This window comes from Oncorhynchus gorbuscha, linkage group LG24, assembly GCF_021184085.1.
Source record: "Oncorhynchus gorbuscha isolate QuinsamMale2020 ecotype Even-year linkage group LG24, OgorEven_v1.0, whole genome shotgun sequence".
Classification (NCBI taxonomy): Eukaryota; Metazoa; Chordata; class Actinopteri; order Salmoniformes; family Salmonidae; genus Oncorhynchus; species Oncorhynchus gorbuscha.
This window is the reverse complement of record NC_060196.1, coordinates 53580705-53606824: the sequence shown is the minus strand read 5'-3', so window position 1 is coordinate 53606824 and position 26120 is coordinate 53580705. Positions and strand designations below refer to the sequence as shown.

Below are 26120 nucleotides of genomic sequence, written 5' to 3'. Positions count from 1 at the left end.
CAATGTTTTTTTTTAAATACATTTTGCAGGATGAAATCTCTTGAGATGCACCATGTTGTTTTCAAGAGAAACAGTAGCTTGCTCATACAGGTCAAAGAGAACTGGGTAAGTTTATGATAAAGGTCATCCTCTCGCCCAGCTGTTGAAAAAGTCCATCTAAACCTCTTCCTTAAGCCTGTAAAAAGAAACAGCCAAACATATCTTGTTATCTAGGCCAACACAGTTTAATCAGACATACAATACCTGGAACAAAATCTCCCAGGAGGCAGTAGTCTCTCTCACTGCTCTTATACTCTGAACATCAGGCACATGCACAGATAGGGTCCTAAGGGTGCTGGAGCACTGGCTTTTTGCCTTCCTATGAAAATAGTGCCATTTTTTGGAACTAATGACTTTTTATTTAAATGTTGTCGCTTTTCTCTATTGTAACTTTAAAAATGCAACAAATTGCACCAAAAACATTTGGTGCAATTTGTCAGCAGTCAAGTTATCTTGGAACTCTATCAAGTGGACTAATGAAAACAATTCCAAAAGATAGTTTGAGTGGAGTTCCCCTTTAAATGTAAAAAAAAAAAAAAAACTTTTGGAGCAACTACTAAATTTAACATTTGTATAAAATGTGGAGAAGTGTCCAATTCTGCAGTGAGAGAGCTTATTGAGATGAGAGCATTGCTCCCTAATGAATTCTCTGTTATGCAATTGGATCTGAAGTTGTAGTTTTTTTTTGTAGTTGGGAGAAACAAAGAAATGTGCTAATTGCACCAAAAAAAGATTACATTTGTAAATATACTTCTGTAGCAACAGCTTGAAAATATGGAGTATGGTATGTTATTGTAACAAAAACAATAGAGTTACAAAATGTCTGTATTGTAAGTTTAAATCAACTTAAAAAGACATGCTCCGGTTCTTTGGAAACTACTTAGTATTTTTAAAATGTATTTTAAACCTCCTGCTTTGTGCTGGGTGTGTCAATGTGTAGTTCATACATTCATAATCTATGAGCAGAATTACTGTTCTAACCCAAAGAGCCACAAAATCCCTATTTTGAAAGAGACCGTTTTCTGGAAAGTGTGCTGCGCCATTGTCTTGTCAACATTTCCCCCCACGTGGGCCAACCCCCTACGCAGGGGTGGGCAACTCCAGTCCTCTGGGGCCTGATTGGTGTCACACCTTTTCTCCATCCCTAGCAAACACAGCTGATTATTCACATTGCAATCTAAACTGAATATCATGGGTGATTATTGGAGTCAGGTGTGTTAGCTGGGACAAAACTGACACCAATCAGGCCCATGAGGACTGGAATTACCCACCCCTGGTCTAGAGGATCACCGCTGACCTGTATCAGCAAGATACTATATAGTGAATCTGTGACCTGTCCACCTTAAAATTATAGCGTGACATTATCAAAGAACACAGTCATCTGATAAAATGTTTTTTTATAACATCTTAAAAAATGACATCATTATAATACACATTAATTCACATTTTGCCACGACAATTCCCATAGACAAAGTTATAATTTCCTATTTCTAATGTATTGTTTCACAGATAACCCTCTTCCATACAACAAGGTTGCCAGGGACTGCAAGCATATGAACATAGCTCTCCATACAGTGAATGCATGCTACCTGACAAAGTTCACAGTCGACAAAGAGATAAGGTTTATTATCTTGAGTTATAAAAGAAATAAATACAGCTGTACAACTTCTCAAATGGTTATTATTTTTTCAGATAATAAAATAAAAACACACATTGAGAAACAGACACCTCACAAGTCCTCAACTGGCAGCTTCATTAAATAGTACCCACAAAACACCAGTCTCAACGTCAACAGTGAAGAGGCGACTCCGGGATGCTGGCCTTCTAGGCAGAGTTGCAAAGAAAAAGCAATATCTCAGACTGGCCAATAAAAAGAAAAGATTAAGATGGGCAAAAGAACACAGGCACTGGACAGAGGAACTCTGCCTAGAACTCTGTGACCCCAAACTTTTCAACAGTAGTGTAGCTACTATAATAATGCAATGCACTTGACTCATACTGTAAAACTCAGTCAACCATTGACCCAGAGCCTTTTTCAACCTTCAAAGTGTTCTGAGCATACACGAGTTTCAATAACATCAAGCACTTACCCTTACATTTCGTACAAAATACATTTTATTAAATTGGCATACAAAGAACATTACATGAAATGTACAGTACACCAAACAAACATAACAAAAATACAGAAACCACACCATAAAACAGCCATTTATAAATAATAATAAAATGTTAATGGTTGCAGCAGAAGTAAGATTTATTTTTATATATATTTTTTAAAACATGTTTTTTATTTTTTTACATAGAGTAGGTATTTCATCACTTGAATCGAATGATCTCCTGAATAGCAAAGCGGATGATTTCATTAAAATCAAATTGGATGTATTTTCTCCAGTATCTCTTGTCCCTGCCGAAGGTCTGAGCTGGGTAACATGGACTCCCTGAAAACAAAAGACAGAGGGGGTTCCAGTTGACTTACTGCCACTATAGAGGGGTTCCAGTTGACTTACTGCCACTATAGAGGGCGTTCCAGTTGACTTACTGACACTATAGAGGGCGTTCCAGTTGACTTACTGACACTATAGAGGGCGTTCCAGTTGACTTACTGACACTATAGAGGGCGTTCCAGTTGTACTGACTTACTGACACTGACACTGATAGAGGGCGTTCCAGTTGACTTACTGCCACTATAGGGGCGTTCCAGTTGACTTACTGCCACTATAGGGGGCGTTCCAGTTGACTTACTGCCACTATAGAGGGCGTTCCAGTTGACTTACTGCCACTATAGGGGGCGTTCCAGTTGACTTACTGACACTATAGGGGGCGTTCCAGTTGACTTACTGACACTATAGGGGGCGTTCCAGTTGACTTACTGCCACTATAGGGGGCGTTCCAGTTGACTTACTGACACTATAGAGGGCGTTCCAGTTGACTTACTGCCACTATAGGGGCGTTCCAGTTGACTTACTGCCACTATAGAGGGCGTTCCAGTTGACTTACTGACACTATAGAGGGCGTTCCAGTTGACTTACTGACACTATAGAGGGCGTTCCAGTTGACTTACTGCCACTATAGAGGGCGTTTCCAGTTGACTTACTGACACTATAGAGTGTGGCGTTCCAGTTGACTTACTGCCACTATAGGGGGCGTTCCAGTTGACTTACTGACACTATAGAGGGCAGGGCGTTCCAGTTGACTTACTGACACTATAGAGGGCGTTCCAGTTGACTTACTGCCACTATAGAGGGCGTTCCAGTTGACTTACTGACACTATAGAGGGCGTTCCAGTTGACTTACTGACACTATAGAGGGCGTTCCAGTTGACTTACTGACACTATATATTTTTTTATTATTTTTATTTCACCTTTATTTAACCAGGTAGGCTGGTTGAGAACAAGTTCTCATTTGCAACTGCGAACTGGCCAAGATAAAGCATAGCAGTGTGAACAGACAACACAGAGTTACACATGGAGTAAACAATTAACAAGTCAATAACACACTTACTGCCACTATAGAGTGCGTTCCGGTTGACTTAATGCCACTATAGGGGGCGTTCCAGTTGACTTACTGACACTATAGGGGGCGTTCCAGTTGACTTACTGCCACTATAGAGGGCGTTCCGGTTGACTTACTGCCACTATAGGGGGCGTTCCAGTTGACTTACTGCCACTATAGAGGGCGATCCAGTTGACTTACTGCCACTATAGAGGGCGATCCAGTTGACTTACTGCCACTATAGAGGGCGTTCCAGTTGACTTACTGCCACTATAGAGGGCGTTCCGGTTGACTTACTGCCACTATAGAGGGCGATCCAGTTGACTTACTAAAGCGGCTTTCCAAAAACAAGTCTTATTTCAACTTGGCAGTGTCAATATAGCAGCCATTGTTTATAGGTTTCAGTGACCAGCTGGGGGAAGATACGGCAGCACCCTCCTCAGGGGACAGCTACACAGTGTAAAGCCAATTAGTACACACCTGGGCCCACTGATTGGTTTGGTGTCTCCCTCTATATAGGTGTGCCAGGAGATGAGCTCGGGGGGATTGGGAGCAGACACGGGGACCTGTGAGGACGTCAGACTTTGCTACCTCAGAGAAAGCTTCTTCATCTGACGCACCTTGGCTCTATGTTAAACAAGGCAGGCTATAGATAGAGGGAAGCGTTCGCCCTGTAAATATGACGTGTTTACGATAGTCTAAAGACCAGGGGAGGCGTTTGTTGTTTTTTGGCCACGGCCGTTTAGTTTGTGTACCTTTCGATTTTTTTGAATGCCGTTTCAGCGATGGACGCTACCTTGTATTGGAATTATTTTGTTAAGGCGAAAGAAAATCCGTTGAGAGACAATCCGAAAGAAAAGGAACCACAACCACTGCCTCCGGTCTGTTCATTTCTCTCGCCTTTGTTAAGGTGTTTCAGACTAGCTGATCCGTCACACAAAATAAAAAACTTTTATCTACCCCAACTCTGTATCACACCCTCACACTGAAAACATATGTCTACAATCAATAGGTTAGACAGATAAATTAAATATCACACTCTATACTCTTAGGCCTACACTATTGTAGTGTAGCTATGAGTCAAGGCCACAAAGTTGGTTCCAGTTTCAGTCATATCTTTGGCCACGTTTGAGTGGGTCAAGCAAAAACACTAAAGGAATGAACCTCCTGCAATGGCTTCAGGGTGCAGTGGACTGCACCAAACTGCATGACCTTAGATCATGTAGGCTCAAGTTGGACAAGTTAATCAATGATCATCACTGACTGCATAAAACTGACTGGCACGACTGAGCCCATACAGTTCAGACATATGGCACTAAACAAGCCACCACCACCCCTAGTGACAAGGAGCCAGCATACTGTACCATTAGACACTGAAGTAGTTATGGATGTTTGCAACAAAAAAAAAAAAAAAAAAAAGGAAACTCACCAATTCCAAAGAATATTCTAGCGACGGCTCTGCCAGAGAACTTCTCATCACTGCGGTTGCCCAGGAAACTCTGAATGTCTGCTCTGATCTGACCCTCGAAGTCCTTCATCTGAAGACCAACAAAAGCCATCAGAATCACCTTTATTGGCATAGTACATTTACATGTACCAGGCAGGAGTCTGACCTGGTGAAATGGTGCTGACAACAATAAACAGATTTAGACAAAATAATTTACACAATCCACATGCAGTATAGATATTAAACTTCAAGCACATACAATATAAAGTAGAAATATTGTAAACTCACTATGTTACTCTAAATGGGAAAGTCCTGCTCTTACCAGATTATTAGGTCATTCATTATACAGGTACTTTATTACATTTAGAATTCGCTAAAGGCATTAGCTTCACTTACACTTGGTAAAAGCCATCAGGGAATTTTAGGACAGACGAACCTTGCATTTCAACAACAGCTCCTCCTCGTCCTCGCCATCCTTCTCCTCCTGGAACTTCCTGCTCAGGTCCAGTTCTCTCCTCTTATCAAAGTAATCCCCCAGAAGCTCTTTCAGCTTCAGGCTTCTGCTCTCGTCCAGCTTGTCCGTACAGACACTGCAGCTCTTGAATGCAACGCTGCAGAGAGACATACAGTGTGGCAGAACTCGATGCAGGCAGAGACCTTTCCAAGTAAAGGCTAATACACAATGTGTATAAATATCAATGTCTTAAACATACTTCAAGCATCATTGTGTTAACAGCTCCAATAACAGCCCTACAAAACCATGAAAATCAGGTAACCAGGATGTGTCTACGGTCACATTTGTTGCTATAATACTGGTGTAGTGTAACCTAGAGTTGGTACGAGTTCTGAATACTGGTGTAGTGTAACCTAGAGTTGGTACGAGTTCTGAATACTGGTGTAGTGCAACCTAGAGTTGGTACGAGTTCTGAATACTGGTGTAGTGTAACCTAGAGTTGGTACGAGTTCTGAATACTGGTGTAGTGCAACCTAGAGTTGGTACGAGTTCTGAATACTGGTGTAGTGTAACCTAGAGTTGGTACGAGTTCTGAATACTGGTGTAGTGTAACCTAGAGTTGGTACGAGTTCTGAATACTGGTGTAGTGTAACCTAGTGTTGGTACGAGTTCTGAATACTGGTGTAGTGTAACCTAGAGTTGGTACGAGTTCTGAATACTGGTGTAGTGTAACCTAGAGTTGGTACGAGTTCTGAATACTGGTGTAGTGTAACCTAGAGTTGGTACGAGTTCTGAATACTGGTGTAGTGTAACCTAGAGTTGGTACGAGTTCTGAATACTGGTGTAGTGTAACCTAGAGTTGGTACGAGTTCTGAATACTGGTGTAGTGTAACCTAGAGTTGGTACGAGTTCTGAATACTGGTGTAGTGTAACCTAGAGTTGGTACGAGTTCTGAATACTGGTGTAGTGTAACCTAGAGTTGGTACGAGTTCTGAATACTGGTGTAGTGTAACCTAGAGTTGGTACGAGTTCTGAATACTGGTGTAGTGTAACCTAGAGTTGGTACGAGTTCTGAATACTGGTGTAGTGTAGGTTGGTGCTGACCTGCGGAAGGCCTTGAAGCAGGCTTTGAGCTGGTACAGTTTGGTCCTCTCCTGGGCCACCACCCTGCCATGCAGGAACTCACACACCCAGTCCATCTCATCCGGGGTCAAATCACCATAGGAACGGAAGTAGAAGGACAGGTTGGAGAACTCCACCAAGACTCCTGGAGAAGACAGGAGATGTATGATATGGAGATCGGAAATGTATCATTATTTCTCCCTTTTATCCAAATGTAACACTCACACAGGCACACTTTAAATTCTGTAGGAAATAATATTATATTTGTAATCATACCCATCTTTGACTATGCTCCACTGTAGTTTGCATTTTTTAACTATAAAAACACACCTCTGTTTGTGGCCCACTGTAGTTGTCTGAGGCCTCTCTTCACCAGACCCAGCTGCCAGCCCATAGTGTCTGCCACCTCCACCACATCAAAGTCGACCGAATCACAGGTGTCCACTCGCTCCCCTGCCAGCCGTTTTCGGGCTAACACTACGGCAACAGGTGGGCAGCTGCCAATCAGACGGCACATATCCATCATCACTATGCCGATTCCACCCCTCAACATACAGTACCAGTCAAAAGTTTGGACACACCTACTCATTCAAGGGTTTTTCTTTATTTTGACTTTTCTACATTATAGAATAAAGACATGAAAACTATGAAATAACACATATGGAATCATGTAGTAACCCCCCCCAAAAAAAGAGTTAGATTTTAGATTCTTCACAGTAGCCACCCTTTGTCTTGATAAAAGCTTTGCACACTTTTGGCATTCTCTCAACCATCTTCATGAGGTAGTCACCTGGAATCGATTTCAATTAACAGGTGTGCCTTGTTAAAAGATAATTTGTGGAATTAATTTCCTTCCTAATGAGTTTGAGCCTATCAGTTGTGTTGTGACAAGGTAAGGGGGGGGGGTAATACAGAAGATAGCCCTATTTGGTAAAATACTAAGTCCATATTATGGCAAGAACAGCTCAAATACACAAAGAGAAACGACAGTCCATCATTACTTTAAGACATGAAGGTTAGTCAATCCAGAACATTTCAAGAACTTTGAAAGTTTCTTCAAGTGCTGTCGTAAAAACCATCAAGCGCTATGATGAAACTGGCTCTTACAAGGACCGCCACAGGAAAGGAAGACCCAGAGTTCTCTGCTGCAGAGGAGAAGTTAATTAGAATTACCAGCCTCAAATTGCAGCACAAATAAATGCTTCACAGTTCAAGTAACAGACACGTCAACTGTTCAGAGGAGACTGGGTGAATCAGGCCTTCATGGCCGAAATGCTGCAAAGAAAGCACTACTAAAGGAGACCAATAAGAAGAGACTTGGTTGGGCCAAGAAACAAGAGCAATGGACATTAGACCAGTGGAAATCTGTCCTTTGGTCTGATGAGTCCAAATTTGAGTTGGTTCCAACCGCCGTCTTTGTCAGACGCTGAGTAGGAGAATGGATGATCTCTGCATGAGTGGTTCCCACCATGAAGCATGGAGGAGGTGGTGTGATGGTGCTTTGCTGGTGAGGTTGTTAGTGATTTATTTAGAATTCAAGGCACACTTAACCAGCATGGCTACCACAGCATTCTGCAGCGATACACCATCCCATCTGGTTTGAGTTTAGAGGGACTATCATTTGTTTTTCCAACAGGACAATGACCCAAAACACCTCCAGGATGTGTAAGGGTTATTTGACCAAGAAGCAGAGTGATGGAGTGCTGCATCAGATGACCTGGCCTCCACAATCACCTGACCTCAACCCAATTGAGATGGTTTGGGATGAGTTGGACTGCAGAGTGAAGGAAAAGCAGCCAACAACTGCTCAGCATATGTGGGAACTCCTTTAAAACTGTTGGAAAATAATTCCAGGTGAAGCTGGTTGAGGGAATGCCAAGAGTGTGCAAAGCTGTCATCTAGGCAAAGGGTGGCTACTTTGAAGAATATAAAATATAGAATATACATTTTGTTTTGTTTAACACTTTTTTGGTTACTACATGATTTCATACGTGTTATTTCATAGTTTTGATGTCTTCACTATTATTCTACAATGTAGAAAATAGTCAAAATAAACAAAAACTCTTGAATGAGTAGGTGTGTCCAAACTTTTGACTGGTACTGTAAACATGACTTACCTACACAAAAACAGTTTAAGCACATTGTAAACATTAGTCATCTATTGCCTGTACATGAAAACACCAAACCGCTCACATGTCCCGCTGCCTTTACTGGACCAAAATAACATCACGAGTATGAAATACACACCTACATATAAAAACACAACCCAGCAAACAGGACTTTGTATGGTACAGCTAAACGGTCTACTGTAACAGACTGGCCAAGTGTTTGAGTGACTGTGCAGAACTTGTCAAATAAGAAACTCAAACTCCAAAACACATTTTTCTATGACCCTGGTTTTGTGATGTCCTACATTTTGGTGAGTTTGCGGAGTTGATGCGGGCCGTTGTAACAGACCATCTTACAGGTGGAGAGGGTGGGGTGGAGCAGCTCTACCCACTGCTGAGGGTGCAGCTCCAGATAGCACAGCAGAGTCTCCAAACCTGACAGACACAGTGATTGAAGTTCTATCATTTTAAGTCTATTGTATAATACAGTCTGATATCTGAGGAAAAGGCGGGAGACTCACTGGTCTTGACAAAAAAAAAAGCTGAATTAAAAGTTGGATATCATTCTAATTATATATTTACGGTTTTCTGATCCTGGAGTCAACTATATAAGCAAAAATATTTCACCTGTCTTGTGTTCAGTATAGTGAGGTACCTACCTTCCTCAGTGATGTCCAGGGCTTCCACAGTGTCCTGCATAGGTATGGCCCTCTCATGGGTGCGACACACCCTAGTCGTGGGCCAATCATCACCTCCCCCTGTCTGCTCCTCCTCTTCATGTTCGCCATCCCCTCTCTGGGGAAATGGAACACTTGACTCTGGTGGGTGTTTCTGCTCTCCGTCCAGTGGTTGAAAAGTTGATACATCCTCAGTAGGAACTTTGGCCTGTTCCAACTGCTCGACGGGGGTGTTCTGACCAGTCTCTGTTGTGTGTTCCGGTGTTTCAACTGGGTTCTCATCACAGGTGTCCATCAGTTCCATCATCTCGGAGTCATCAACCTCCTCCTGGGTCTAAGACATGATTAGAATTGAAAAAAAAAATGTAAATACCGTTTGTTTTGTGCCTGATACGTCTTGTTTTTAAAAAACGGTTAATCCTAAACATTAAATTGGGGTTCACATAATGGTCATAGGCTGTTAATGTGTGATGATTGTAGACCCAACATTACCCTGGCTAGGTCCTGCTGGTTCTGGTGGATCTGTCTACACCTGCAGGGAGGAAACACCTTCTGCACCATCTTCTTCACAGTATAGTAATCCACCGTATCGGCATAGATGTGCCTCCGCAACTCATGCAGGTCCCCTCCCTACAACACCACCAGGCAAGAACGTAGGATTAATCAACATAATGAGCATACACATATGTCTTGGCACGCTATTGAATAATAGATTTATTTGTGAATAACCTAATAATTTGAAGGAAATTATTGTAGCACAGCCCCTGTACACTACTCACCAAATATCAATTCATCACTTAACTATTACTTACTAGACGTTGTGATCGAAACACATTTGAATTTGGATGAAAAGTAAAGCAACACTATGAAATAAATAACGACTGAAAAAAGTGAGAGGAGACAGAACCTCAGGATCCAGGAAGAGATGACAGTGGGCCGGTTCCCCATCTCTCCCTGCCCTCCCGATCTCCTGCACGTAGCTCTCAAAGCTCTTGGGCATGTTGTAGTGCACGATTCCGCGCACGTCCGACTTGTCCAGGCCCATGCCGAAGGCTACCGTGGCGACCACCACTCGCAGCTCACCACACATGAAGTTGTTCTGGACGCGACGGCGCTCGGAGGACGACATGCCGGCATGGTAGGACTCAGCCATCCACTTCAGAGGCTTACGGATCTTCTTCCTGGCTGAGGGCAGACAGCAGAGAGAGGTGTCAGGGCCCATAGTCACAGAGCATCTCAGAGTAGGAATGCTGATCTAGCATATCTATATAATCTGATTCAATATGATCTAAAAGGGAAAACTGATCCTAGCACTTTGATGAGACTTTTTGACAACGGCATCATAGCAATGAAAATTGTCCAGTTTCCAAAAATCCTAGTCTCCCATTGTCATCAATGTATGATTCAAGACAAGATTCAGCCCTTTACCTAGACTTCTGTGAATATCAACATCCAAATCAAATATTTAAGCAATAAGGCACAAGGGGGTGAGAGCCTAGTGGTTAGAGTGTTGGGCCAGTAACCGAAAGGTTGCTAGATCAAATCCCGAGCTGACAAGGTCGTTCTGTCGTTCTGCTCCTGAACAAGGTAGTTAACCCACTGTTCCTAGGCTATCATTGTAAATAAGAATTTGTTTTTAACTGCCTTGCCTAGTTGAATAAAGGTTAAATATAAGGGCTGTTCTTAGGCACAACGCATCGGAGTATATTGACCATGAACCCCCCCCGAGGTGCCTTATTGCTATTATAAATTGGTTATCAACAGAATTAGAGCAGTAAAAATAAATGTTTTGTCATACCCGTGATATACTGTCTGATATACCACGGCTGTCAGGCAATCAGCAATCAGGGCTCTAACCACCCAGTTGATAAATATAACATCCAGATCAACCCAGCTCCAGCCAAACCCAGACAGACAGGTACCCAAAGCTTTCTTCTTCTTCCCTACAGGGTTGTCATCTGCCTCCTGACTAGCTGTACGGTTAGACTCCTTCAACAGCACCCCCTGCAGGCAGGTCCTGAGCAGGGCAGATATACGGGTCGTCTCCTCTCTCCTGGTGCAGTAGATGATGACGGACTCCAGAGACCCAAACCGCTCACCCTTCAGCAGACACACCAGGGCCTGGACAGGAGACACAGCATCAGACCTGGGTTCAAATTCCATTTGTTTGCTTTCAAATACTTCAGCTGTGCTTGATTGGGCTTTCCTGGCACAATGGAACCAATGAAATTGGATTAAATTGCAAACTCCATTGTTTGTGTGTGTCGTTGGCATGTACCCTACCTGGTCTAGTGGTTGGCATGTACCCTACCTGGTCTAATGGTTGGCATGTACCCCACCTGGTCTAGTGGTTGGCATGTACCCCACCTGGTCTAGTGGTTGGCATGTACCCCACCTGGTCTAGTGGTTGGCATGTACCCCACCTGGTCTAGTGGTTGGCATGTACCCCACCTGGTCTAGTGGTTGGCATGTACCCCACCTGGTCTAGTGGGTGGCATGTACCCTACCTGGTCTAGTGGGTGGCATGTACCCTACCTGGTCTAGTGGGTGGCATGTACCCTACCTGGTCTAGTGGGTGGCATGTACCCTACCTGGTCTAGTGGGTGGCATGTACCCTACCTGGTCTAGTGGGTGGCATGTACCCTACCTGGTCTAGTGGGTGGCATGTACCCTACCTGGTCTAGTGGGTGGCATGTACCCTACCTGGTCTAGTGGGTGGCATGTACCCTACCTGGTCTAGTGGGTGGCATGTACCCTACCTGGTCTAGTGGGTGGCATGTACCCTACCTGGTCTAGTGGGTGGCATGTACCCTACCTGGTCCTTGTCTCGGTCCATGGAGACAGACAGCTGCAGGTTGTTAGGCACTGCGGCTGAGCGGACAGCAACACCGTCCTGGTCAGTGATGCCCAGGTTTTGAGCGATGTCCAGGGCTGTGGACAGGGTGGCGGTGGCAGTCAGACCCAACAGGCAACGCACGCCCAGACGGTCCCTCAACACCTTGGAGATGGAAAGGAGGTGGTTTGGTGAACCATGCTTGTGTGTTCAGTAATCTGGCCTAAGACCTGAGGATCTAGATAATATATATAATAATATATGCCAATATATGCCATTTAGCAGACGCTTTTATCCAAAGCGACTTACAGTCATGTGTGCATACATTCTACGTAGGGGTGGTCCCGGGAATCGAACCCACTACCCTGGCGTTACAAGCACCATGCTCTACCAACTGAGCTAAAATCATCGTGGTGCACTGACAACCTAGATTAAAACCCAGTCAGTCAAAGAGACGTACAGGGCTCTTCCACTCTGAGGGGTAGAACGGCACACATGGGTTAGCCATCTACAGCTATGGTGAGAGACAGGATCATTCTAAAGAAGCAAGTTTTTTGAAAAAAAAAACTCCCCTTGCCTTTAGTACAAGTGTCCCCCAAATGGTGGGTTAGGATAGAGGTAAATATGAATGAAGTGGTAATCAGAGCTCACCTTGCAGAGACGCAGGTAGCAGGGCCTAAAGTTGTGTGACCACTCTGAGACACAGTGGGCCTCGTCGATACAGGCGAAGGCCACCGGGGGGAGCTGGTCAGCTGGGGGAAGACAGCCAGAGCCAGAGTGACCTCCACCTACCAACGCCTCAGGGGACAGGAGCAGGACATGGACCTCACCTGCCTTAACCTGGAGGACGAGGACACACACACACACACACACACACACACAGCAGAAAACTGTCATCATGTAGATCACAATAGATAAGACATCAACAGCAATGGAAATATGACTGACATCCTTGTAGTGGTATCTTCATGGTATCACACAACACATAAGGTTTAGGCCTAGATAAACTATGCTCTAACTAAGCGGATTGAAAGAGGATAACAGTACCTTCTCAATGGCAACCTCTCTCTGTTTTTTAGACATATTGGAGTGAATGGCAGCCGCTTTCAGCTTGGATGGGAGTCCAGAAAGCTAAGGAGACAAAATAATTTGCTTTCAGTATTTCATTCATATCACTTATTTTGAGACATTCACAAGACAATGTCTGTATCAATAAGGTGTTGTATAACTAGGGGCTACAGATATGGGGCGTTACCTGATCATCCATAAGAGACACAAGTGGTGACACCACCAGAGTGATACTGTTAGACCTCTGGGCATAGAGGTAGGCAGGCAGCTGGTAGCACAGAGACTTGCCCATGCCTGTAGAAAGCACCACTAGCGTGGACAGACCTGGAGAGAATAGATAAACCATGGACAAAGTTATATTCTATCTTGCAAAGTAAGTGTCATTTGTTCAGCCCCCCCCCCCTCCCAAGACACCACACACACAGGGAGTGAAAGTGGGTGGGGGCCCTGCTTGTAACAAACAACAAACATGCATATGGGAAAGCAACTACTTACATTTAGTCATTACATTTATTGGAGAAATTACAGGATGTGTACATCTTCTCATGTAAATCCCTTAACTGAGGTACGGTAAAGGAAACTGTTTTATCCTCTTCCTGCATACCTGATAGAATTCTCATGATGGCCTGTTCCTGCCCTGGTCTGAAAGACTTGTACCCAAAGTCTTTAAGTGCTTCATTAACTTCAGAGGGCACCGCTGCAGAAACAACATTTAGTTGGAAGTCAAAAGGAGTATAAATTACACTGTACTGGTTGATTGATTAGTTTAGATTCATTCATTAATAATTTTAAAAACGGGGTACCTTGTACTTTGCCGTCCTCCCCTAGGGGGTAGAGGGGCTGCATGGGGGGCGGAGGGAGCAGGCGCTCGTAATCCGGCCTGATCACATTCAACAAGACCTCATCACCACCATCCTCCTGCTTCTCCCCCAGACCCTCATTCTCCTCTCTAACAATGGGGGGCGCCACTGTAATAATGAGATAGGGTGCCATTACGGATGCATACTATTACTGTACACTACTTCTGACCAGAGCCCTATAGGCCCTGGTCAAAAGTAATGCATCATAAAAAGGGAATAGGGTGTCATTTGGGACCCACACATAGACAGGGGGACCTCATGTACACAGATGTCATTAATTAGTTCCTCCTCCACTGGTCTGGAGTCAGCTTTGGCGTGGAGTTTGTTATGACTGAGGTTTGAATTGGAGTCAGGAGAAACTGAATCTAAATCAGTTGTTATGGGCAGGGAACTGGGAGGAAATAAACGGTGTGAGAGAATTGCAGGGGGGTAAGAATGAGCCCTTTGACCTTTTGGCATGCAGGTTAGTTTAGTAGCATGACATCATTGCCTTGCCAGACATTGTAGGAGCTGTTATGCGCATCTACTGCTTTAGATGGCATCTACTTTTTTAGGCTTATTTTAAGCTTGATTTCTGTCTGCGCAAACGCTCCGACTTTCACTGGACATTGTCTGTTTGTGGAGCTGTATTTCACTCCAAGTACACCCCAAATGGCACCCTATTCCCTACATAGGGCTCTGGTTGAGAGTAGTGCACTATGGGCCAGGGGAGAAAAAAAAATCTGGGCATTCTATAGGCAATAGGGTGCCATTTGGGACGTAACCCGATCTATGAAAATGAACGTTGATCGTTTCCGTGGAGACCATACCTGAGTGGTCTTAGCAGTGACATTTTACCCACTGAAGTCTTGGCTTGACATATACTTGCTCTCGTAAGTTTTCTAATCACAAACAATTAGTTATTCTTCAAAATGTTCTGGTGCAATGAGTAAGATGACTAAGAAAACGACACTGTACTTCGGCAATCTCCCCGAAAAGAGGGGTAGTATTATGGAGGAAGCTTGTAATTACCGATGGGGACTTTCCTTTCCCGGATGCCAGTACCTCAGCTGGGACCGAGGTGCAGAAAGCGAAGATGGATTAAGTGGTCGCCTGGGCGTGGGGTGTGGTGTGTGTGGGCTGCCGGCGGCCAACCCGGCTGCTGTGCGCTCTGCCGCCAGTTATGAGAGGCTACTCAAAGAGACCTTGAATAGACACGGGATATCTGGTTATGTGACAAACTTGTTGTCTGTTTTGCTAGGGGGCAAAGGTTACCTAGTGGTGATTGTGCCCACTCCACCAGGGGTCTGGCAGCGTCTTGGGCGTTGTTTAAAGGGTTGAGTTGGACATCACGGATGTGAGGTTCTCTTTTGGATGTCACTGGCCTCAGGGTGCTTATGGCTGGGACAGGGGAAAATCACTAGGCAGCGCGCCGTGTGGAAATACCCAGACTGTCGCATCTGGCTGGGTCAGGCCTGGGTGGTCTGCCATGGGCAGTTTCATTTAGTATCCGTTGGGGTCGGCTTGGGGCGAAACTCTACAGTACGTTGTACCAAAAGACTAACTGAAAGGGAATGTAACGTTATAACTATAACTACTGTTCCCTGGAGGAGGGAAACAAGGTACAACATCTGTTTGGCCCCACACCGCCCGTTCCTGGGCTCGGGGAAGAGCGGTATTAAATTGAAAGAATGAATCCGAGCCTCACGCTTATCACCTGTGGTAGGCGGGGCTTCCAGCAAGGTGTGCATTTCATTGGCCTTGTCAGGAGTGATTGTAGATCCTTCAACTGAAGTCGCAAGTGCAACTCCCCATAGTATGTTGTAACTCATTTCCCTCCTTCAGGGAATAGTAGTTACAGTCATAACGAGAAATAGTCACTGCTGACAGATACACTGGAAAAATGACCCTTATCAACAAAGTGAGTGAGTGTATGGTGAAGATTCTGATTGGTCCAACTTCTAAGTTGTCTATTCAGCTTATTGTGATGCTTCAAAATACAGTGCATTTGGAAAGTATTCAGACCCCTTCACTTTCTCCACATTGTTACGTTAGAGCCTTATTATAAAATTTATTCAATTGTCCCCCCCTCATCTACACACAATACCCCATAATGACAAAGCAAAAACAGGTTTTTGGAATTGTTTGCAAATGTTTTTTTTTTTAATGTAAAAACTGAAATATCACATTTACACAGGTATTCAGACCCTTTCACTGAGTACCTTCTTGAAGCACCTTTTGGCAGCGATTACATGCTCGAGTCTTCGGTATGATGCTAGAATCTTGTCACACCAGTATTTGGGGAGTTTCTCCCATTCTTCTCTGCAGATCCTCTCAAGCTCTGTCAGGTAGGATGGGGAGCGTCACTGCACAGCTATTTTCAGGTCTCTCCAGAGATGTTTGATCGGATTCAAGTCCGGGCTGTGGCTGGGCCACTCAAGGACATTCAGAGACTTGTCCCGAAGCCATTCCTGCGTTGGACATCAGAAGTGACAGAGTGACCATCGGGTTCTTGGTCACCTCCCTAACCAAGGCCCTTCTCCCCCAATTGCTATGTTTGGCCGGGGGTCAAGCTCTAGGAAGAGTCTTTGTGGTTCCAAACTTCTTCCATTTAAGAATGATGGAGGCCACTGTGTTCTTGGAGACCTTCAATGCTATAGAAATGTTTTGGTATCCTTCCCCAGATCTCTGCCTCGACACAATCCTTTCTCGTAGCACTAGGGACATTTCATTCGACCTCATGGCTTGGTTTTTGCCCTGACATGTACTGTCAACTACGGGACCTTATATAGACAGGTGTGTGCCTAAATTCAATCAATTGAATTTACCACATGTAGACTCCAATCAAGTTGTAGAAACATCAAGTAGGTTCAAGGGAAACAGGATGCCCCACCTGAACTCAATTTCAAGTCTTATAGCAAAGGGTCTGAATACTTATATAAATAAGGTATCTGTTTTACATTTTTAATAAATATGCAACATTTTCTAAAAACCTGTTTTCGCTTTGTCATTATGGGGTATCGTGTGTAGCTGGACGAGGAAAATTGATTATTTAATGCATTTTAGAATGAGGCTGTAATGTAGCAAAAAGGTGGAAAAGGTCTAGGGGTCCGAAAACTGTTATATGTCCCAAATAGGACCCTTTCCCCTTAATAGTGCCCTACTCTTGACCATCACACATAGGGCTAAGGACAAAGGTAGTGCACTATATAAGGAATAGGGTGCCATTTGGGGTGTACCCTTGCAGATATTTTGATTGGGGGGAGAATCTGCCTGCCTCAACATTTTCACTGATGTAGATCTCGTCGCCAGAAGGGGTGACAATAGCATACCCCGAGGCTCGGAACGTAGAGTTCCCGTTGCCCGGGCAACTTCTTCCAAGGTTGGCAGTTCGAAGGGCTCCTCAACCGCAGACGCCTCATCAGCAGCAGCACTGTCTACTGGAGCTCCAACTAGAAACAGGAAGGGCAAAACAGGTTCAATAGGGGTTATTTATTAGAATCAATATATAACATTCACAGGATACAGGGATGTATTCAGTAAGGAGAAGCGTTCAAAAGTTGAAAATGCCTCTTGCACATGTAAAGGACAGCTAATCAGATCTGTTGAGCAAAATACATTTCCAACTGAATGTTCTGTAATGTTGCACATTCCTCAACAGAACCCAGGTGCATCAAATATATTTTTTTTTAGCACAGTATTTCTTATGCATCAACGTAGTAAAGACAAGCGTGATGTGGTCAATGAAATTAGTTTCTAAAGAACCACTCATCGAAACAAGCCAATTTAGCTACCACAGCTTCAAACCATGTTCGGTCTGTGCTGTGACCGCTCACCTCTGCCCTTGCAGTTCATAGCCCAGTGCCCTGTGCCTCCACACTTGAAGCAGGTGTCCCCTGGATGATTGAACCCTCCTCTGCCTCTTCCCCCTCTAAACCCTCCTCTGCCTCTTCCCCCTCTAAACCGCGAGTCTGGTCCTCCAAACCTCTCCCCCTTTAGCTGGAACTTCTCCATGGTCAACTGAAACAGAGAAAAACAGGATAAAATGTTCTGATATCATATATACACGTACTGTCTTTCTAGGCAGGGACTGTATGCTGTAAAGTATTCAGACCCCTAGACTTTTTCCACATTGTTACGTTACAGCCTTATTCTAAAATGGATTCAATTGTACACACAATAACCCATAACGACAAAGCGAAAACAGGTTTTTAGACCCATAACAAAAAAGCAAAAGCAGGTATTAGAAACCCGATGGTCACTCTGACAGAGCTCCAGAGTTCCTCTGTGGAAATGGGAAAACCTTCCGAAAGGACAACCATCTCTGCAGCACTCCACCAATCAGGCCTTTATTGTAGGTGGCCAGACGGAAGACACTCCTCAGTAAGAAGGCACATGACAGCTCGATTGGAGTTTGCCAAAAGGCACCCAAAGAACTCTCAAACCATGAGATACAAGATTCTCTGATCTGATGAAACCAAGATTGAACTTTGGCCTGAATGCAAAGCGTCACATCTGGAGGAAACCTGGCACCATCCCTACGGTGAAGCATGGTGGTGGCAGCATCATGCTGTGGGGATGTTTTTCAGCAGCAGGGATTATGGAGACTAGTCAGGATCAAGGCAAAGATGAACGGAGCAAAGTACAGAGAGATCCTTGATGAAAACCTGCTCCAGAACGCTCAAGACCTCAGACTGGGGCAAAGGTTCACCTTCCAACAGGACAACGATCCTCAGCACACAGCCAAGACAGCGCAGGAATGGCTTCGGGACAAGTCTCTGAATGTCTGAGTCGCCCAGCGAGAGCCGACTTGAACCCGATCAAACATCTCTGGAGAGACCTGAAGATAGCTGTGCAGCAACGCTCCCCATCCTACCTGACAGAGCTTGAGAGGATCTGCAGAGAAGAATGGGAGAAACTCCCCAAATACTGGTGTACCATGCTTGTAGCATCATACCCAAGAAGACTCGAGCATGTAATCGCTGCCAAAGGTGTTTCAACAAAGTACGGAGTAAAGGGTCTGAATATTTATGTAAATGTGACTTCAATTTTTTATACATTGGGGTATTGTATGTAGATTGATGAAGGTAAAAAAAATGATTTAATACATTTTAGAATAAGGCTGTAATGTAACAAAATGTGGAAAAAGTCAAGGGGTCTGAATAGTTTCTGAATGCACATTATGTACCAACCGTACTAGTTTCCTTACCTGCTTCCGTAGGCCAGCGCCCCTACATGCGTATCCTTTGACATGAGACTTATTTTTCAGGTTGATCCTTACAAAGTTACAGTCCGAGTTCTTGGTGGGTCTGGACAGATGGTGCGAAAGAGAAATCGCATAATTACAAAACAATTAGATTATTAAAAATAAGATAGTTAAGACAATTACAGTCAATGAGGAATATGTATTTAAAAAAGGGGCTCTCAAGAGCGCATAGATCAATTTGTAAATCTAAATAATATTGTTTGTTGAAATATTTAGTAGTCCAAGGGTAATAGAGTATAACCCACTTAGGTCTCATAGTGTTGCTCCCTCTGTTCCTGGCAGCTTTGACATCTTCCTCATCCACCTCTCCTAGGAGGTTCTCCTGTGGAACCCTTGGTTTCTGCTTCACTGCTTCCTTCTCTGTGACATCACCGCTCCACTGCTCGCTAGCATTTCCATCACCCGTCTGAGCCTTCTTCTTCCTCACTCTGGGGACTTTTTTGGGACTCCTGCCATCAACTGTAGCCTCTGTAACCTTTTTGGTTCTCCTCTTTTTCACCGCCCCCCCTTTCTCTGTGTCGTCAGGGTTCTCTCCATCTGTGTCAAGGTCCCTTTGCCTCTTTTTGGCCTTTTTCTTCGTACCTTTCTTCTCCGGCCCGAGCTCGTCACCCTCGGCCTTCTGTGGTGGCTGCGTCGACACCTCCGCCTTCTCTTCAACCCTTCCTACCCGGCCCTTTCTGGCCCTTGCTCGAGATTTCTTGGCGGTGGAGGCGCCGATGGCTGTCTCTTCTGACGTTCCGCCCTCGGCCTGTCCTCTGAGACCTGGTCTGGTTTCTCCATCCTTTCCCTCTCCGGAGCCAGACCCCAATGAGGAGTGTTGTCCAGTGGACCGCAGACTGGCTGGGACTGCTGCAGACGTTACGCCACAACCAATTTTGGGCTGTTGCTCGTCTGAAAAAGGCAGAGCCTGTGGCATGGTACTCTTGGAAGCCCTCTCCCCCAGGAGAGTTGTCCCTTCTTTCTGCATGGAAGGTATGACAAAGGAACTGGCGGCACGTCCTGGGTTCTCTCCCTCGCCAACACCTCCCCCTTTGGCCGGTGGTGAATCTACCTCCGACACCACGGAGAGAGACAAATTACCCACAACCGGCTTCTCCGCGACACCCACCTCGTCAAACACCTGACATCTCTCGAGCCAGCTGCTGTCTACAGAGGATAACCTCTTGGTGAAGGTCTGTCTGAGCTGCTGGGCCCTACTTCCTGCCGGTCTGTCTGATGAGGATGCCCCCGCTGCAGGAGACCACAGCGTGGAGGGCGTGAAGGCTGGTATTGGCTCAAAGGGCTGTTGTGGGTGTTCTGTCGATGTCTGCACGGGACAGGCCAGGAGGTGTGGACGTGTGTTGGCTGGCTTTAGCAGAGGGGATAACAGTGTATCGCTGCCTGCAGCACCAGCTGCAGGGTTTGGGCTCTGGCCGTCTTTCCAGGACTTCAGAGGTGTTCGACGTGGCGTGAACGACTTCTTCAGAGAAACCGGTCTCTCCTAGAAACAGTTTATAGCGCAGGAAAAAATGTATATATTCAAAATGGCAGAGGTCCAAATTCCCCACATCTCCATCATCACATTAACTAGCAATTGTAGTTTGCAATTTATTCTAACAGGATGCAAAATCAAATGTATGCAACAGAGTTTGCAAAAAACAACGTGTGGAACTAGACCCAGCCAAACTACACACAGACTGTACCTTTGTTAGAGCACCCAGGTTTGACTTGAGCTTCATGCCAAAGTACTGGGCCGAGGCTTGGAGGGACTCCTTGTCCTTGGGCGTCAGCGTTAGTTTGGGGGCAGCCACCGGCATGCTCTTACGGTTCAGGTGAGTGCCCCAGCAATCGGATTCCTTCAAAGAGAAAACATTTAAAAAATGGGTATTCTTCAACAACAACAAAAAAATAATAATAATGTATTGAACTAGGCAAGTCAGACAAGAACAAATTCTTATTTTCAATGACGGCCTACTGGGGAACGGTGGGTTAACTGCCTTGTTCAGAGGCAGAACAACAGATTTTTACCTTGTCAGCTTGGGGATTCGACCCAGCAACCTTTCGGTTAACAAAGCAGTAAATGGATATTATCATTCATTTAAAAGTAAAAAAATGTATAAAAGAAAAAAAACACAGTTAACTAATAACTGTGGATGACAAGTTTTATAACAATATAATTACAGTGAACATAACCTACCTTCTCAGATGACTGAGTCTGTGCGGTAGGTGTTGGGTCTGTATGCCCATTGTTGCCGTTTTCTTTCGCTTGCTTGAGTGTTCGATATTCTTTGTAGAGCTCTGTGAAACGCATGCAGAAACACAAAACTCAAAGCAACGCATTTTAGTAACTGAAATGAATTATAGAAGAATACCCGAGTCCTATTCAGTAGGCAGCAAACGGAAGCAAACCGGCCAAAACAGGGAGGGACCTACCTGAATTTGTCCCATAAGAAACTTTTTAAATTTTTATTATTATTTTAAATCGGTTACAAAATGTTTTGCTATGGTGATAACCAATGAACACAAGCCTAAGAGCAGCAACATTTCTCCCCCGTGTTTCAGATCTGATTTTTCAGCCAGTTAAAATATTGGCATGCACTTACTTTTAGCCTCTTCTGGGGCTGCGTCAATATCACCCTGAATAATAGGACACAACAGTGAGAAAGACTATACGAGTTAGTTACTGTAGGTCTCTGGTTAGTAATACATGGTAATTGAATAGCTAATTACCTATAGATAGTTAGCTGGCTAGATATAGTACCTTGTTGGGCTTTCTTTGATGTTCTTGAACAAATGACTGCTCCCAGGTTTTCAGAAGAATCTTCACATCGTTGTATCGATCCATCACTCTGTAGGCATCAACGTTTGTTGAAATGAAAAATAAGCAATATTATAAAATCGCCAGGGATTTCAACTGTATCTAAACAGCTGGCTCTCATGACAGTAAAACTGCAAGTCAGACAATGCTATCATTCATTATAAACGTAAAGTAGCGAACTATTATTTTAGAGCCACATATGAGACTTGAAATGAAAATTTAGTAGGTCTGGGCGATATGGCCAAATTACCATATCACAGTATATATATATATTTTTAAATGGTGGTATGATGGTATTTTATGTTTTTTAACATGTTCTTTATGAGTGGTGAGTGATCCCAGGGTGGCAACACATACATGCTAAGTTACTTCAATGGGTCTTTCTCCATTCTGATCGTTTTATACTGTTCTATTCAACCACAACAAATTGGTTATCAATTTCTGTATTTCCTGCACTCATTTCAGATCATTTCCACACTTATAGGCCTTATTTTTTACCAAATGTTGCAATTGCGATTTAGAGCAAAACAATTGGGTGAACTGTTGGCATCATGGAAATATGATTATTCTAATTAGTAGGAACCAAAGAAGTGTTTCCTAGGGGACCCAATTATCTTTGGTTACATTAAAATGTTTTCTGTTAGCTACTTCATTTTGCTAACATATTCATGCTTTGCGTATTCCTTTTTGATTTAGAAGATACTGTTGCACAAACATTCATTGGTATTATCAGGCTGTATAGCTAATTACGTTTGTTGTGATTCAGTACTGTACATAGCGAACTAGTGATTAGCAGCTAACAAGATTTAGAGCCAACTTGCTCAGAAACGGTCATCACTATGGCTGAATTGACCATGTTGACTGAACGCAAATCAAAACAAAGGCAAAGTCTTCTCATGCTTTGTTGATTTTTAAGCTGTGAAAGATCTGAGAGACAAGGCAAGAAGGGCCTTCTACGCCATGGAAAAGGAACATAAAATTTAACATACCAATTAGGATCTGGCTAAAAAAAACTTGAAATCAGTTATAGAACCCATTGCTTTTATAGTTGTGAGGTCTGGGGTCCCTCACCAACCAATAATTCACAAAATGGGACAAACACCAAATTGAGACTGCATGCAGAATTAGGCCCGACACCCGCAAATGATCAAAATCCAGAAAAGAGAGGTTCAATTCTATAACCACCTAAAAGGAAGCGATTCCCCAAACCTTCCATAAAGCCATCATCTACAGAGAGATGAACCGAGAGACAAGTCCCCTAAGTAAGCTGGTCCTGGGGCTCTGCTCACAAACATATCCCTCAGAGCCCCAGGACAGCAACACAATTAGAATAAACCAAATCATGAGAAAACACAAAAATAATTACTTGACACAATGGAAAGAATTTCACAAAAAACAGAGCAAACTGGAATTCTATTTGGCCCTAAACAGAGAATACACAGTGGCAAAATACCTGACCACTGACTGACCCAAAATGAAGGAAAGCTTTGACTATGTACAGACTCAGTGAGCATGGCCTTGATATTGAGAGATGCCGCCTAGGCAGACCTGGCTCTCAAGAGAAAACACTGCCCACAAAATTATGTGGAAAGGGAGCTGCACTTCCTAACCTCCTGCCACATTTAAGACCATATCAGAGACTTGCATTTCCCTCTAGATCATACAGACCCACAAAGAATCCAATTTTGATAAACTCTCAAATCTATTAGGTGAAATACCACTGTCTCATCACAGCATCAAGATTTGTGAAAAAGGGCAACCAGTGAAGAAACATTGTAAATACAAACCATGTGTTTACTTATTTTCCCTTTTGTACTCTTGCATATCATTATAACACTGTACATAGCCATAATATCTCATTTGAAATGTGTCTATTCCTTTGAAACGGAGTGTAATGCTATTGTTCATTTTTGATTGATTACTTAGCTTTTGCAGAACTGCCAATATGCACGCATTTTGCGTAACAACTACGCAATTATCTGTCCATGTATGCAGGTACGAGATCCGGGTTAAAAGTACGCAGAAATTAATAGGGCCTGTTTTTAAAAAACATTTTAATGAAAAATAAATCCACTGAGTAAATCTAACATCCCGATTCTCGAGCTGCAACACACAGAAATGTACGGAGTTGTGTCAACGGACGTGTATTAATCTCCATCATTATTCGACGTAGCTACCCGGTGTCTACCCCTCCTCCTGTTTGTTGTGATGCTGAGTTTGCCGACCGTCCCACTGTACGTAAACGCATGGACAAATCCCTCTTCGACCCAATGTTGTGGAAAGGTAAACACGAATTGTTTCAAGCTAACGTTAGCAAACATAATATGGACATTCAGTGAGCTCTAAAGTGTCAGCAGTTCACTCGCATTTGCTAGTGAAATAAATTAAATGTAATTACTAAAAATAACTGGTCGCATTTGTGCGAGTGTGAGACTGCGAACGAATATTCAGTCTCGTTTCCAAGAACAAACCCCAGTACAGAGCCTCCCTCGGTACAGACATGCTGAGTGCCCTCTACCAAGAAGGTTTCAATGATTGCCACAGAGAAATCTACCCTAATCCCCAGATACATAAGGCTAAATCTGCTAGCTACCAGGCAAATCTGTCTAGGAAATGATTTCCTGAACATTTGAAGGTCGCCAGAATATTTGTTCTCACCCACTGTTTCATATCATAGCTTTTTCGTTATTATGGATAGCATATATATTTCATACTGATGCTCTGCTTCAAACATTTGTTATTCTTATCATAGAGTTACAAAAGTATAATTGGATACGACATTTGTACCTAAACAAACAACGTGTTATGTGTTTAATAAAATAAAAACAACTCCAAGAATAAAGGCCCTTTGTGTGTTCTTTCTAATTAGATTTTGTTAGTGGATTTGACCATGTGTATTAATGGAATGCTGTCAAGAAAGACAAGTATTCCAACCTTTTATAGACTTGATCCAATTCTAGAATTGCGATCAGACTCAAACAGCGCGTGCACGAGCGTGCGGGGGAAAGAAACCCCAAAATTCCAATGTACCGCGCGCGTCTACTACTCTAAAAAGTTGGACAGGTTTGGCAGGTCTGCTTTTGTTTATTATCTATTTAACTTGGTTTGGCAATGTAAACATATTGTAATGAACTAGCTAGATCATAAAGGAACAATTGTCCAGACTGAAAATTGAGTTTACGAATGTCCTGTTTATTAACCCAATTCCACATAGGCTACTGTTTGGCCGTAGCCCACGCTAAATTAATGAAAGATACCCTATAAAAAATTCAAATTAAACCACACCACTCCACCAGGATGCCCGGCATCAGAACATTCCAGACATTCCCGTGATTGACAGATAGCAAGTTGATTGGCATGTCGGACCCCGCGAACACTGGGTACTGGTAAGTACAACACAACCAACTAATAAAATAACACACAGCTGTCTGTGCAAGTCTCTACAATACGTGTCCCATGCCAACAAAGCCCTTTGAATTGATTTCAATTGAGTTGAGTGAGAGAGGAATCAAGTAGCGAAGTAAGCTATACAAATGGACGTTACACACCACGTATCACATAAAAACAACATTCAAATACCTTTATAGAAGGTAAAGTAAAAACGCAATCCCGTCCGTGCATCAATCCCGGTAGATCGTAAAATACTGTATAGTATACCGCCCAGCCCTAAAATGTAGGCAAGCTACAACCACAGAGAGACAAAACAATGGGTTAGTTTAAAAACATCTTTGCTACAACAGTGGGTTCAAAAAGTCCCAATATACCGTAATCTCAAGCAAAATAAATCAGCAGTTTCTTACCTGACTGCTGGCAATAAGAATCCTAAACGCTGCTTTGAAAGAGCCTAAATCAGCTTAGAGAAAAGGAGAATTTTATGTCGTGCTGAGTATATGTTGTTTCCACTATTTTAGCGCGCTTTAAAATGGAATGCAGTAATCTACCAATCGAAAGGCTGCTGAGAAAATGAAACCAATCAGA

General features: G+C 43.6%; 1 protein-coding gene across 2 annotated transcripts; it reads right to left on the bottom strand.

Annotated features, from left to right (window-relative positions):
• Window positions 1–1875: 1875 nt before the first annotated feature.
• On the bottom strand, window positions 1876–26059 carry LOC124012333 (ATP-dependent DNA helicase Q4-like). 2 transcript variants are annotated; one of them, XM_046325831.1, is made up of 26 exons: window positions 25943–26059; window positions 25722–25824; window positions 22086–22173; window positions 21928–21961; window positions 21522–21622; window positions 21028–21180; window positions 19591–20825; window positions 19289–19388; window positions 17916–18099; window positions 17412–17531; window positions 14044–14208; window positions 13845–13937; window positions 13428–13564; window positions 13220–13303; window positions 12824–13012; window positions 12155–12337; window positions 11262–11460; window positions 10247–10524; window positions 9832–9969; window positions 9322–9673; window positions 8968–9097; window positions 6885–7051; window positions 6537–6699; window positions 5415–5589; window positions 4961–5069; window positions 1876–2477 (listed from the first exon to the last, which is right to left on the bottom strand). In XM_046325831.1, the coding sequence occupies exons 3-26, from the start codon at window positions 22167–22169 to the stop codon at window positions 2356–2358; spliced, it is 4695 nt and encodes a 1564-aa protein (XP_046181787.1). In that variant the 5' UTR covers window positions 22170–22173; window positions 25722–25824; window positions 25943–26059; the 3' UTR covers window positions 1876–2355. The 2 variants fall into 2 exon arrangements, with proteins under 2 accessions (XP_046181787.1, XP_046181788.1); XM_046325832.1 differs by lacking the exons at window positions 25722–25824; window positions 25943–26059 and adding an exon at window positions 23930–24321.
• Between the last annotated feature and the right edge of the window lie 61 nt (window positions 26060–26120).